Source organism: Heteronotia binoei, chromosome 1, assembly GCF_032191835.1.
Source record: "Heteronotia binoei isolate CCM8104 ecotype False Entrance Well chromosome 1, APGP_CSIRO_Hbin_v1, whole genome shotgun sequence".
Classification (NCBI taxonomy): Eukaryota; Metazoa; Chordata; class Lepidosauria; order Squamata; family Gekkonidae; genus Heteronotia; species Heteronotia binoei.
The window spans coordinates 133295756-133311586 of NC_083223.1; the positions used below are offsets into that span (position 1 = coordinate 133295756).

General features: G+C 42.3%; 1 protein-coding gene across 2 annotated transcripts in view; it reads left to right on the forward strand.

Moving 5' to 3' along the window:
• Positions 1-15831, forward strand: part of CCDC170 (coiled-coil domain containing 170) — an 84460-nt gene that overhangs the window by 18789 nt on the left and 49840 nt on the right. For both annotated transcript variants that reach the window (XM_060240895.1, XM_060240902.1), the window contains exons 4-7: positions 875-1006; positions 6935-7191; positions 8543-8681; positions 13605-13790. In XM_060240895.1, the coding sequence (XP_060096878.1) occupies positions 875-1006; positions 6935-7191; positions 8543-8681; positions 13605-13790 (714 nt within the window). The remainder of the gene's footprint in view (positions 1-874; positions 1007-6934; positions 7192-8542; positions 8682-13604; positions 13791-15831) is intronic.

Genomic DNA, 15831 nt, shown 5'->3' on the forward strand with positions numbered 1-15831 from the left:
ATTTTGCAGTTATAGTTGCACTGTTTATGCCTCCTTACTGGGGTTAAATACATTTCTGTTCCAAAAATGTGTGTGACTTAATCTTCTTTAAACTAAATACTACAACAGTTGCCCAGACATCCTGTTAAAAGCTTATTTGGAAGACACAGCTTTGATTATCCTCACTTTCCTACTTACATAATTCTATCTTTATTTAAGATAATTGGATTTTGGGGAATAACTGCAGCCAGCTGTTCTCAGGGTGCAGAAGCAATACATGGGATTTTGAGGCATTAAAACTCAGCAAGATTCAAGCAATCACAAAATACCTGCCCTTTTCAACTACTTATAAAGTAATGGCAGCAAGAGTGGGCATAGCTTACCTACACATCATTCCAATTGTGTTTTGGTTATAGCTATTGGGGACATGCTGCAGGCCTGAAACGCACTAGTAATGTGATTTCAGAGGATTTTCAGCATTATAGGACCACACTTGTATGAACCTGTACAAATACCTGTGCCACAGCTATGTAGTTCTAAGAGATCTGGAGGATGGAAATGAACTGTGTTTCTGTCTCAGAGCAGTTTTATAATTATATATGTAATTCTGACTGCAGCCCTGCACACACTTAACTGAAAATGCAACCTACTGAATTTGCTGGCTGGTTTTTGAATTTAAAAAATGCATAGGCGTGAGCAGTCTGTTGCTCTGCTCCAGTTTTATAAAGGAGAAAACAGTACCTCTTGGATCTTGTTTGTTAGCATGCTCAATGGAAGAACAAATGCAGCTTCTTGAACATGGCTCTTTTGGAAAACTAAGTGAAGCAATTAATCTGAACCAGAATGAGTTCTGATCACCACTGGCTTTGATTGTATTTCTTTTTCTTTTAATCAGGGAGCTCATAATTATTTTACCTTGGATATTCCTGTTACCCGAGAACAACTGTCTCACTATCGGAATGCAGCAGAAACAGCCCGTAGTGAGCTTGCAGCACTCCTGGTGAAGTATGAATGCGCTCAGGCGGAAGTAGGTTTTGAAATAGATAACTAGCAGATGTGCCATTTTGCATGAACGTTAAGAACATAAGAGAAGCCATGTTGGATATATATATATAACAACATCTATTGGGTCCCCCTTGTCCACATGTTTGTTCACCCCCTCAAAGAACTCTAACAGGTTAGTGAGATAAGATCTTTCCTTACAGAACCCATGCTGAGTCTTCCTGAATAATTTCTGTTCATCATTTTTTGTTCTCTCTTTAATAACAGTTTCCACTTACTTTCCTGGTATTGAAGTCAGACTGACTGGCCTGTAATTTCCCAGATTGTCACATTCTCAGGGTGCAGGCAGGCGGGAATCCAAAGCCAGTCCAAGGTAAAGGTCCAGGAAGTCAAGCAGGGGTCAAGTCACCAAAGCAAAATCGCAAACTGGAATCAGAAGTCAGTGTCCAAAAGCCAAAGGGTCAGGGTGCCAAGGAATTCAGGCAGGTCAGGATCTGGAATCAGGAAGAAGCGTGGATGCAAGCCAGGAAATCGACTTTTTGCTTCCACAAGGTTAACAGGTCCTGGGTGGGAGTTATATGGGAGCCTCAATCAGCCTGCTCCCTGGGTGGCAGCGACTCTGCTAGAACTCAGGGCTGAGAGATCTGAAGCATTGGCATGCCTCATGCCTTCGCTCTGAAAGTTCTTTCCAGAGCCTACTTCGAACTCTTGAGATGGGAGGAGGAGAGCTTGGAGGAGATTGATTGTCAACAGCTGGTGCTGGTGCCTGGAATGTGAGGAGAGTGATTGATGGGCCAGCTGCTGATTGTTCAGCTGAGGAGCTGGTTGGCAGCTTTTCCAGGTCTGTTAACCCTTCCAGCTCCCCCTCATCAGGGCTCATGACAAGGATCTCCTCTGGAACCCTTTTTAAAGATGGGGGTGACATTAGCTACCTTCCAGTCCTCAGGAATGGAGGCAGATTTTAATGAAGGATTACATATTTTTGCCACAAAGATGCTTATTTTGCAACCTCCCAATTTTTTTTGACAAATTTTGTGGCAATATCTATGCCCCATTATCTAAATTCCAAAACCAGAAATCTCATTGACCAATGCAAACAATATTTAGATTAGAAATCCAGCTTAACAGTGTGTTTACTGAGGCATCTAGGTTATTTGCAAAAATAACAGGAGTTACAAGTTTCAAAGCTGCCTTGAGTCTTCATAGAATGGGCGGGAAATAAATCCAACGTAATAATAATAATCTTTACCTGACCATTTTGAAGGGAAAAAATACCACATATAGTTTTCAAAGTGCTTTGGCTGCATGGAATTACTAAGGGGCCATCCTGGGCACAGCATATCACTCAACGCTCTCCTTCTAGCCTGAGCAGTGAGTCCAGGTGAAGGAATGGTATACATGTATAGTGAAAAAAAGGGTCCACAGCAAAACTCCCACAGGGACACAGTGCTGGAAGCCATTGGAAAGAGGAGGGAAATGGAGGCCTCAGAAATGGTAGGAAGTGGTATGAAACAGGCTGAATGAGTCAAGTGTAATGGGTAGGGACTAGGGAGGAACTTTAGATGTCAGATCAACCAAAGAAGAAAAAGACTGCAGTTTTACACATAGTTCTGCTCCTTATATTTTGTTTATTTCAATGGGATGTACGTACTGTAGTTTAACTGTGTTCAGGGAAACATGAATAACTAAACAAAGGAAGAAGAGGAAGAATAATGAACTGATGGACATTTTGAAAGCTGTAGAGGAGGCACAACGTTTGGGATATAGTAGCTAAAACTACATGTATCAATAGAAGACAGGAGTTGTTAATAGAACACGCAATATCATGCGGCATCTTGTAAACATAGCCTTCTAGATGCTCTACTAGGTTTACAAAGAAGATCTCAGAGAGGTCTGAGGGAGAGCAGAGCAGCTCTGAGAGAAGCTGAGACAGCTGAGTTGTGGTAGCTGGGGAACTGCTGTTTGTTTGGTTGAGTGGGCTGAAGGTGAAGGTGATTGAGAGTGATTGCTGCTGATTGCTTAGGAGTGGCAGTGCTCCCCACCCTCTTTGCATTTTAAACTGCGCCTTGCCAAAGGCACGAGCTTTTGGCGAGAGCTAAAGGGCTCTTGGCCTGTAGCTCTTACCCTGCGGGCTCTGTAAGGACCGGGAACCCAGATCCCTAATTTCCTTGTTCTCCCAATAAGGTAAGTTGACCCTCCAGAAGGGGAGACACTTAAACAAACAGTATTTAAAGAGGACTGTATATATTTTTTTAAAAAAAGCTATCATGAAGGTAGAATGCCAGCAGGGGGTGGGGGCTTTCCAGTGTTTTGCACTGAGTGTCACATATATGACTATCTGCCCACAGGACAGAAGTCTTGAGTGTGTGCTTGATGCAAGGAGCCCCTGGTCCTCAGGGAACTAGTTTGTACCCTTGAGGCCGAGGTGACTGCCCTGGAGAAGCAGAGATGGTCAGTTAGGCACTCGGGGAAGACTCTAGGGGGCGTATTAGATGAGCCCCATTCTGAACTTGGCAGCCCCGTTGCTGCCAGGGAGCGTGAGGGTCGAGAGGGAACAGGGCACCATGCTGAGGATAAGGGGAATGCGCCCTCAGAAGGGACCTCTTCTTCAACTGGTGAGCGGGAATCCTTTCGCGCCAAGGAACCATCCCTGAGCAGAGAGGGGGGGGGTCTTGGTAGTTGGGATTCGATCCTTAGGCAAGTAGACAGCTGGGTGGCAAAACCATGTACTGACCTTATGGTGACTTGCCTGCCTGGTGCGAAGGTAGCGGAAATTACGCGTGTAGTAGATAGGCTGATAGACAGTGCTGAGGAGGAGCCAGTGGTCGTGGTGCATGTTGCGGGGAAACGATGCAGGGAAATGCAGTCGTGAGGTCCTGGAGGAAAAATTTAGGCTGCTAGGCGGGAGACTTAAGGCCAGGACCTCCAAGGTAGCCTTCTCAGAAGTGCTACCTGTTCCACGTGCAGGGCAGGAGAGACAGGCACAAATTAGAAGTCTCAATGTGTGGATGAGACGATGGTGTAAGGAGGAAGGGTTTAAGTTTGTTAGGCATTGGGATGCTTTTTGGAACAAGTGGGAGCTGTACAAAAGAGATGGTCTCCACTTGTCCCCAGATGGAACCAGGCTGCTGGCGCTTAAAATCAAAAAGGTGGCAGAGCAGTTTTTAAACAAAATCTTGGTGGAAAGCTGACAGGAGATGAAATGTATCCGGTTAGATTCCCTTCTAGAAATGCTTTGGGTTGAAATAGAGGACCCAAAAGAAAATGTAATTATGGGAGTTTGTTATCGCCCACCAAATCAAAAGATAGAGGACGATTATAATATGATGGAAGGATTAAAAATAGTGGCTAGATGTAAAAACTGTGTCATCATAGGTGATTTGAACTACCCACAGATTGATTGGGTCAATATGTGTTCTGGTTGAGAGAAAGAGATTGAGTTTCTTGATGCTCTCAATGACTGTGCTATGGAGCAGATGGTTTCAGAACCTACCAGGGGTGGGGCGATCCTGGATTTGGTCCTAAGTAATGCCCAAGACTTGGTGAGAGATGTAAAAGTAATCGCACCGCTTGGGAGCAGTGACCATAACATTATTGATTTCACCATTTGTATAAATAGGGAGTTGCCCCAAAAGACCGGCACAACCACGTTTAACTTTAAAAGGGGTAAATTCTCTGAGATGAGGAGGCATGTGAGGAGGAAACTGAAAGGAAAGATAAATACGGTCAAAACCCTTGGGGAAGCTTGGTCGCTATTTAAAACAATAATCCTAGAAGCTCAGATAAAATACATACCACAAGTTAGGAAAGGCACAAACAGGCATAAGAAAAGGCCTGCATGGTTAACAAACAAAGTAATGGAAGCTGTAAAAGGTAAGAAGGACTCCTTTAAGCGGTGGAAAATCAGTCCACGTGAGATTAATAAAAGGGAACACAGGCTGTGGCAAATCAAATGCAAGACTGTGATCAGGCAGGCAAAAAGGGACTATGAGGAGCATATTGCAAAAAACATAAAGAGCCGCTGCCAGTCTGTGAAGACAATACGGACTTTGATGGACCAAGGGTCTGATTCGGTATAAAGCAGCTTCATATGTTCATATATATATGTTCAACAATAAAAATTTCTTCAAATATATTAGAAGCAGGAAACCAGGCAGGTAGGCAGTGGGGCCCTTGTATGACCAAGGGGTCAAAGGATTAATGAAGGAGGATAGGGAAATGGCTGAGAAGCTGAATGCATTTTTTGCCTCTGTCTTCACTGTGGAAGACGAGAAGTGTTTGCCCGCTCCAGAACCACTAATTTTGGAAGGGGTGTTGAAAGACCTGAGTCAGATTGAGGTGACAAAAGAGGAGGTCCTACAACTGATTGACGAATTAAAAACTAATAAGTCACCAGGTTCGGATGGCATACATCCAAGAGTTCTGAAAGAACTCAAAGTTGAACTTGTGGATCTTCTGACAAAAATCTGTAATCTTTCATTGGAATTTGCCTCCATTCCTGAGGACTGGAAGGTAGCAAATGTTACCCCCATCTTTAAAAAGGGTTCCAGATGAGATCCGGGAAATTACAGGCCAGTCAGTCTGACTTCAATACCGGGAAAGTTGGTAGAAACCGTTATCAAGGACAGAATGAGTAGGCACATTGATGAACATGGATTATTGAGGAAGACTCAGCATGGGTTCTGTAAGAGAAGAGTTTGCCTCACTAACCTGTTACATTTCTTTGAGGGGGTGAACAAACATGTGGACAAAGGAGACCCGATAGATGTTGTTTACCTTGACTTCCAGAAAGCTTTTGATAAAGTTCCTCATCAAAGGCTCCTTAGAAAGTTGGAGAGTTATGGAGTAAAAGGACAGGTCCACTTGTGGATCAAAAACTGGCTAATTAATAGGAAGCAGAGAGTGAGTATAAATGGGCAGTCTTTGCAGTGGAGGACAGTAAGCAGTGGGGTGTCTCAGGGCTCAGTACTGGGTCCCATGCTCTTTAACTTGTTCATAACTGATTTGGAGTTGGGAGTGAGCAGTGAAGTGGCCAAGTTTGCAGATGACACTAAATTGTTCAGGTTGGTGAGAACCAGAGAGGCACTCCAAAGGGATCTGTTGAGGCTGGGTGAGTGGCCGTCAACATGGCAGATGAGGTTCAATGTGGCCAAGTGCAAAGAAATGCACATTGGGGCCAAGAATCCCAGCTACAAATACAAGTTGATGGGGTGTGAACTGACAGAGACTGACCAAGAGAGAGATCTTGGGGTCATGGTAGATAACTCACTGAAAATGTCAAGACACTGTGCGATTGCAATAAAAAAGGCCAACACCATGCTGGGAATTATTAGGAAGGGAATTGAAAACAAATCAGCCAGTATCATAATGCCCCTGTATAAATTGATGGTGCGGTTTCATTTGGAGTACTGTGTTCAATTTTGGTCACCACACCTCAAAAAGGATATTATAGCATTGGAAAAAGTGCAGAAAAGGGCAACTAGAATGATTAAAGTGACGTCATCAGGCTGCGAGCGCCAGCGCCCAGCTCTTCCCCACTTTGTAGGGAGTCGGCTGTCTTTCAAAGCAGGGACGAACTGCGCATGCAGTGCCAGTGCTTACCCTAGCCCTTTGCTGCTTCGAAGGGAGTCGGCTGGCTCCCTTTGAAGCAGGGGCGGGGCAGAGTGGGTTGCGCATGCTGCACCACGCTCACCTCGGCCCTTTCCTGCTTCAAAGGGATTTTGTTACACAAGATCCTGTATTCTAACTGTCTTCTCTTTTTGCTACCCATAGATTTCTTATTTATAGATACTAGATTGATTCTAGGATGTTATATATACAAAATATGTGTCATAGTTCTGCTAAGCTAAAGTTAACCCTCTCTTTTCTTCAAAATGGTTAAAATATACAGTCTCAGTTGAACTTTTTTCTAGATGTTTCCCTCCTTTGTTTCTTGATCTGTCTTTGTTTTTAGCTTCTAGAGCTTAAATCCAAAACAATCTCTAAAGATGTATCTATCCAGGAGCTGAAAGCTGAAGTGGAGAGCTATAAGGAAAATGAAGCTAGGCAATCTTCTTTACTTTTCTCTATGCAAAGTAGAATCCAAGAGATTGAGAAGGAATCAGGTACAATTGCTATTTCTAAAAAACAAGCAGAACTAAAAGTAGAAACCGTGCTGCAGGAAAACCTAGAACTGAAGAAGGCAATTTGCGAACAAGAAGGGGAAATCAGGTAGGATAATGAGATAATTTGATCTGAAATAAAATTCCTAGAACAACATAAAGTAGAAGTGTTATGAACAGTAATTGCTGAAAAAAAGAGGCACAAGACTCTGTAAAAATAATTCCCTTTGGAAAATGTTTGAACACTGAGATTATCTTCCACCATCTTTTACAACAAGTTGCCTCTCAAGGGTTTTCTCTCATTTTTTAAAAAAGAAAGGGTGATATAATTTATACCTAAAAATGTCGTACAAACATTTTGTAAATGCACTGTAAATTCTTGTTGCAGGAGTATCATGGGCACCTACACTTTGGATATGGCTTGAACACACAGCAGCACATCTGCACCCCGTGCTTATGCTGCATTCATTAGTTTCCTTCCCATTTTGGAAACATGACTTTGGCCGTTTTCCCACTGACCTTACCCCGGAGCGACGTCCCTCTTCACCGCACAGCATCTGCGCGGATTTCCCACCAATTGCTGCGCATAACCAGGAAGAGCTGCGGCTTTTGCATTGCAGATGTAAACTGGTTTTTAGTGGTTTACATCTGCGACGCAAAAGCCGCAGCACTTCCTGGTTCTGCGCAGCAGTTGGTGGGAAATCCGCGCAGACGCTGCGCAGTGAAGAGGGACGTCGCTCCGGGGTAAGGCCAGTGGGAAAACGGCCTTTGTTTTGTTTTAGTTGTTTTGGGGTTTTAAAAGCTGTTTGGACCTTGTGTACTCCCCCACTTCCAATTCAATCCAATATAGGGCACTGGACCTTTTATGGCACTGAAAATGACAAACTTGCATCTCCTGATTGTGGCAATAATATTGTTGACTAGATATTGGAAGCTTCTCCAGCTAATCTGATGTTTCAGAATAAACCAGCAGAAATATCTGTAGAAGGTTTAGTGATCAGCAATAGAAAGGTAACACTTTCAGATAAAATTGTGAATGATAACTGGAATGAGTGATTGATTTTTGAATACACATAACATTAGGTGTCAAATTATTGGCAGTTTTAATATAAAATGCATGCTGTTTAAAGATAATTGTTAATAGTTAAATCATTTTTTCAAAACAAATGAAAGAATGACAAACAGTAGCAAGACTTCCCTCCTATAATCCATTTGAGAGGCTTATGCCTATTATGTGCAGACAGAATATTGTGTAACTATTCCTAAAACATCTTTTTGTGCAATTATTGCAGAACAGCCAAGAAGCAAATAGGGCAAATGTTAACTGAGCAAGTGGAAATGCTGTAATATAATCCTTTAAGAAATGAAGCGAGAAATCTAGATCTTAGAATAATTATGGATGTGTTTCTCATGAGTTCACCTGGAGTCCCAAGTCCTGTGTTTCTTTTATGCCCTGTTAGACACTATGTAAAAGAGTATGAAGAAAGCAAGATCCAAGCCTCGAAGGCCAGCCGTGTACATGATGAATTCATAGCAAATCTTTGTCATTCATTTGACATAAGAGACAAAGAAGAACCACAGGAACTTCTGCTTTCAAAGGTTTCTGATTTATAGAATAAACATGAAATGAGATTTACTGTATGTGTGACGTAAGAATCTGGTGAAATCAAGCTAGAGCTCTTCCTGTGTCCCTCAAAACTCTGACAAGTCAAATGAAAGCATTGTATACATTGTTTAGCACAATGGGAAAACAACGTGTTCCCTGGGATACTGTGGGTTTTCCTAATGGAGCCAATAGTGCCCTTCTGGAACTGGTTCAGGCTGGGAAATGGCATGGGAGGGAAAGTTGAAGCCTCTTCTCCACAGGCACTATGGTCCTGATTCTAATCAGCCATCACATGCATGGGATTAGAGGAGAACCCACAACTCATGTGTGATTGTGTTAAGTATGAGATAGGGTAGGGACTAGGAATGGACAAAAAAAACACCCTGGATTTTTTGGGGGTTGGGTATATTTATTTGGCTGATTTATATTCCGCCCTTTCCCATACGGGCTCAGGGCAGATCATAGTCATAATAAAACAGTTAAAACTCTGCAATGACTCAATAATATACAAATAAAACAAAGCTCAAAGAATATACACAGGCGAGCAGGCACATGTTTCAGATGAAAAACAAATATTTCGGCTCGATGTAGTTTATAGCCCATTGTGGGGGAGGGCAATAGATGGTATAAGCAATAGAATGAAAGAATGTCCGCCTGCCTCAACTGAAAGCCTGGTGAAACAGCTCCATCTTGCAGGCTCTATGAAACAGAAGTAAATCCGGTAAATTCGGTATTGAACCTAAAAAAATCGGTATTTCCCAATATTCCCGAACCCCAATTCTGGTATGGTATTGGGATATCTAGAGTTCCCAACACTTGGAGAAGATGTTTTAAACACCTTCTTGCTGTTTGGAACTCCATTCACACAGCACCACTTCCAAAAGGCAATTAAATGCCTTTTGCAAGTGGCACAATGCAAATGGAGTCCCAAGCAGTGAATTCACCCACAACTCGCCACTTGGGACTCCATTCACCTGGAATTGTGGGATTTCCTAATAGAAATGCCTTTTGCAAGCGGCATGAATGGAGTCCCAAAAGGGGAGTTCACCTGCAGTCCCAAGTGGCAAGTTCATTAACTAATGGAAATGCCTTTTGCAAGTGGTACCATTTGAATGGAGTCCCAAACAGAGTTCGGTCATGTGGCATGGCTTACAAAAGGCATTTAAAGGGAATTTAAATACCTTTTGCAAGTCGCACCATGGATCAGTTGGGTTGCCTCTCAGCTTTTTCTGGGTCCAGCTTTACCAGTAGCTGAGTACAGATCTCTGATCTGTATTTGGCTTAAATGGTATTTTCCAGGGTTTTTTATGTTCAGTTATGCCAAATGCACACCCCTAGTAGAGATCCAGAACCAACTTGCATTCTCTGTTACATATGAAGAGGTGACATGTAAATGTTCTCCCAATTTATATGTGCATGCCTTCTTGCTAGAGCAGCATAATCTGCAGCAACCAAATAAATTTGAAACGTAGAGAGGGAAGTGCAGAGGAAGTTCATGTTGTGTGAGTATGTGTGTGTGTAAAGTGCCATCAAGTCATAGCTGACTTATGGCAAACCCTTAGGGTTTCAAGGCAAGAGACTAACAGAGGTGGTTTGCTATTGCTTACTTCTGCATAGTGGCCCCATACTTCCATCCAAATCCTAACCAGAGCTGACTCTGCTTAGCTTCTGAGATTTGACAAGATTACAATAGCCTGGGCCATCAAGGTCAAGGCGCGTTAGGTCCAGGTCAGCTTCGTGTTAGGCAAGCAGATTCCTTTCTGTGAGATGGTTCTGCTTCCTCACAGTGTGCATCTATTCTGCCTACAATTTACTAGATGCTGGGAGGCAGATGAGAAGGGTGTGTCTAAGCCTGTGTCCTAACACCCCCCTGCCAGACAACAGCTGGAATAGTGAGGGAAGTGTTGATTTTCCTCTCTCTCCTGTCTGCCACACCCTAAGAAACATATAACACAGGAGTGGCCAACGGTAGCTCTCCAGATGTTTTTTGCCTACAACTCCCATCAGCCTCAGCCATTGGCCATGCTGGCTGGGGCTGATGGGAGTTGCAGGCAAAAACATCTGGAGACCTACCCTTGGCCACCCCTGATATAACAGATTACACATAATGCTTAGAGAACGAAGACAATTTCAGTACTTTAAGCACTATTGTGAAGATAAATCCTTAACATTAATAGGCCATCTTGATAACTGAAAACAAAACAAAACAACCAGAAAGATAGAGTGTGAGCTTTCTGAGTTAGGGCTTTACTTCTGAGCTGCTTAGGGCTTGTCCTGTGCTCTGCAGGCAAGCCCAGTCAGGTCTCCTCTAGATGCCCCTCAGGGCTAAATAGTGAGACTTGGGAGCATCAACAGGCACTGGCAGCCAGGAGTTTGAATTGAAGGCAAGGAGCTGGCGTATAGGCTTGTGCCTAGTAAACTGATTTATCCAGTCCTTCCCAAATCTCAGAAGGCAAAAAGGGAATCGGGATCAGCTGCATTGCTAGCAGGTGTTGAACTCCTGTGGCTGTTCTGTGCTTTGGTCAGGGTCCTGTAAGGAAGTATGATCCTCAGCACTTTGCTCTAGATCTACAGGGAGTTTATGTTTATCCAGTTAGTCATTTTGCTTCCTTTGTGCCACTTCAGCCTGGGTCTTCCACCACCAACGTTCCTGCAGAATGGGAGAGTGTGTGGCTTCTGCTGCCAGTGGTAATCCTCAGCAGGAGCTAATATATTCCTATTGGGCACCTCTGTAGTGCTGGGTCCTCTTTAGTTAACTGACCTTGGCTCTTCAGGCTCCTCCCCTGAGGATGCTGAGTCAGATACACTGGGCTGCTTGGAGGGGGTCATAACAGGGCTTTACTTCTTAGCTGCTTAATTTAGAGGAGGTGCTTCTGTCCTCAGCTGGTGTCATGCTCAGGCCTCAGATTCAGTGGGAGCTCACAGGAGCATAGCTCCTGAACCTTTCTGACACCCCCCTCCTCCCCACCTACCTTATCCACTGAATAGTAGGTGCAGCTGCATAACAATTCCTGGATTAGGAGAGTGGGCAGCCAGCCAGCCAGCCTCCAGGAGCTTTGCCATGCCCCCAGCAGCCCTCATTAACCCTTGGAGAAGCCTGCACCACCCTTTCTCCACTTCTTATGTGATTTTGGGTGGTGGGTGGCTTGCTGGCCTTTTGACTGGGGGGGCAGCTGGCCCAGGAGAGCCCCAGGTGAGCAAGCCCTGCTTGCGTTGGCTGGATCTCTAGCCTGCCCAAGCAGGCCTCACTTCCCTGGGGTTCTCTTTTCTAGCATTGGGTTGCTTTTGGCTCGGGGGAGCATATGCTAATGAGCTCTGCCACCTATTTTTCTACAAAACAACCCCTGGTCATGCTAGTTACAGTAGGTCTCTGAATTACACAGATTTTTGAGGGTTTTTTTTTTAAAGATGCACACACAGAGATTGACCAGCAGCTATTGTGGGGCCAAAAATCCCATCAACCACAAGAAACCTATCCTGTGAGCAATGATAGCTCTTCTGTACCACCTCTGGAAGCTGATTACTTGTACACATCTTTACTCACCATAATATAGTGAGGTTTTTGACTCCTTTCTGTTCCCAAATAGAAAGCTTTCCTTTGCTTTGCACAATGTTGCACAACAAGGTGACAAACACAGAGGCATTTTAAAAATGCAACACAAAAGAAAACACCTCCTTCCAATTAAAAAATCCCCTTTCACTGCCCAAGAGTCCAGTAGTGACAGTAATTTCACATACTTTCTCTAATGTAGTGTAGCATCATAACAGCAAGCATTTTCATGTTGTCTTTCTCATGAGCATGCAATTTATAATGTTCTGAGCACCTGCTGAAAAACAAGGATCAAAGCATCCAAAATGCATGTGACTTTCCTTGATTTAGGTCATCTAACTGCACCTGTTTGTCACAGTTTGCTAATTGTAATTCACAGAAGACTTGGTCTTCACCAGCTTTAAAGCCTGACTCTCAGAAAAGTATCTCAGACTAGTTATAGTTATAACTAAACATCGTAACCGTATGTTATTAATAAATTGTTAAAATACAACATTCGAGGGAGGGGGGATAGAAATGTCATACGGATTAATATTGAGATAATTAAGAAATAACTAAGTTGTGTAACCATATGATATCAATAAATTGTTAAAACACAAGAAAAGTATCTCAGACTTAAAGATGGATACAGCTGTAGTAAGCCAAGGAGTAGAGATAGGGTTAGCATTGTGAGAGGTTTGGACTGTGGCATTGGATGTTTTAATTGTTTAATTGTACTGATGTTTTATTGTTGGTTTTAATGGTTTTATTATGTTGAAATCTGCCCTGAGCCCATCACGGGAAAGGGCAGAATATAAATGTATGGGAATAAATAAAATACATAAATCTGATAAAATAAATAAAAATACAGTGAGGAGGCTCTAAGACAGAGTGAATGGAAGGGAGGATGTTGTCCTTGAGAATACAGTCCACATTTCAAAAGGGACAGTGGCAGAAGAGTAAACAGGGAGGAAAGGTCAGTGTGCTTATCTAGCTATTTGTTCTCTCTTGCCATGAAGCCTGGAGGCTGAGGCAGGGGACAGCACCTTCACTTCCAGTACACAAAATAATATGCACAAATAATGGCACCCAAGACATTATTTAATCATAGTCACAATTTAAAAGAAGAATGCTTTGAAATAACTGAGATGTGGATTTGAAACCAGTGTTTATATGCCAATATGTAATTTGGTGTTTGCTTAACCCTACTATTAAAATCAATGGGACATGAAAATCCTCAACTGTAGCAGGATCCTGGCCTTGATTTTTAATAAAAGTGTAACATGATATGCAAGCAGTGTGTGTGTGTGTAGACAGTTATATTAGTGGGAAATGCTAATTGTAAAATAACTAGTTTTATGTAATTACCTGATTTCTTTGCTTCCAGATCAGTGGTGTGCAAAAAGAAAATGCTGTGCTAAAAGGACAAATTGCCACACTTGAAGAAGCCATTAATGTACATGAGATGGAATCAAAAGCTAGCAGAGAAACCATCACGCGCCTTGTTTCAGAACTGAGCAAAGAGCAGAAGAACTCAGCAGTCTGTTTTGAAGACATGGAAAAGCTAAGCAAGGTAATGTCTTTTTGAGAATGCCTATCAGCCCTGGCAATCAATGGGGTGACAGATATCTAGCCAGATCACCCTCACATCCAAGAATGCTTATCTTGTGGACTGGCCTCAGTCAATCCTGAGCTATTACAATATTAATATATTACAAAATGCTTTCTTAAATCATGCAATTTCAAGAGAAGGATCCAGGTACCAGACCCTAGACACTTAAGCTATGCAAGACACTCAAACTTTAGACTCACTTGATCTAAAGTTATATGAGGAAAACATGACTAGTGGTGGGATCCAAAGGCAAGCTCTGTTTTCGTTCAGTGAGTTTGCATAGTTTGCCTTTTGTTCATGCAGGAAGCAGAAATCAGAAGAATACTCTGAAATGGAGGCCACATCATCAACAAAAAGGTTTGAAATGGTGGCAGAAGTGCTGTCTGGGCCAATTTTGGAGAAGCGTTGTTGTGCTGATAGGATGACTTTTAGAAGTCATCCATTGAGAGCATACATGTGGGAAAACTAATTAGGTTAGCCATGTATGTGCATCTCCTTCCCTGGAAACAGAGCAGGCCTTCCTTCTATAACTCTTTTGTAAACTGCACAATGTCTGGGTTGGAAGGTCTAGTGGCTAGAAGAGGTGAATATTTCTTTGAAGTTTTCCCCTTATGCTTAGGAAGCAACCCACTTTCCTTCAAATGTTAAAAGGCAAAAATATCTTTCTTTAAGCATTGCAAGGAGATGCAGTCAGAAGCCATGAAATAATGTAAAGCAGTTAAGATTCCAGCATCATTTTCCTGCTCCTTCCAACTCTGTCATTAAAAGAACAACTCCGATCTGTAATGGGGAAGGCATCATTTATTTTATTTATTTATTTTAGTAGATTTATCTTCCACCCTTTCCCATAGGTGGGCTCAGGGCAGATTACAGGCATAAATAAATGACCAGTAAAACCCAACAATAAAATAATAATTTAAAAAATCGATATCATTTTGATCTACTGATTCAGATACAAAAATGTCTAGAGTTGGATTGTAACTAGAAGTGTATCAATTAGGTTTTAATTCAGAGGCCTTACAAGCAACTTGCCCTATGATAGCTGTAAGGTAAGAAAATGTGGTCTTCCCCCAAGCCAGCCACAACAGCACTGCTCAGGGCAGCAAACTGGTAATAAATACGGCAACAGATGAGCAAGCAAGCTTAAATAGGAGAGGAGTGAGTAAAGGGGAAAATGTAGCTCACTCAACTGAGTTCATCTGGTTTAAATTAAAGCCTGATCATATCTAATGGCCTTGAAATGAGTTTATAGTTTAAAAAAAGAAATTACAAATTAGTCATACAAGGCTTGTTGGAAGCACTGTAGTAATGCTTAAATATATGAACTTACATTTCTTCTGAAAATTTTAAACTTGCTATTTGGTAGGAACCTGAAATAAATGTAAGAATAAATGAAGTTTAGAATAAACGAGTCTAGAAGCATTTATCACAGTAAATTTAACCCAAGTGTAAAGCCTATACCTGCATGAAATGTGAGGAAGACGGCAAGTTATAGACCCACATTTTTTTTAGTATTTTAATAATAATAATAATAATAATAATAATAATAATAATAATAATAATAATAATAATAACTTTTAATTTCTATCCCGCCCTCCCCGCCAAAGCAGGCTCAGGGCGGCTTACAACATAAAATACATTATACATCAGATTACATAAATTGCAAATAAAATCCAAGTTAAGACAAATTACAAGTTAAAATTTACAAATTACAATGGTGCTAAAACATTCGATCTTCAATAATTCCATAAAATTCAGTAACCAAGAGCACTTTTTTAGAGGCATTTCCTAGTTTATCATTGGTTGAAGGCTAGTTTATAGAGGTGGGTCTTACAGGCCCTGCGGAACTGTTCCAAACTCCGCAGGGCCCGCACCTCTACCGGGAGTTGATTCCACAGCAGTGGAGCAGCAATAGAGAAGGCCCTATCTCGGGTGGCCTTCAATCTGGCCTCCCTTGGCCCAGGGACGGTCAGCTGGTTTTTTCCAGCCGACCGCAATGCTC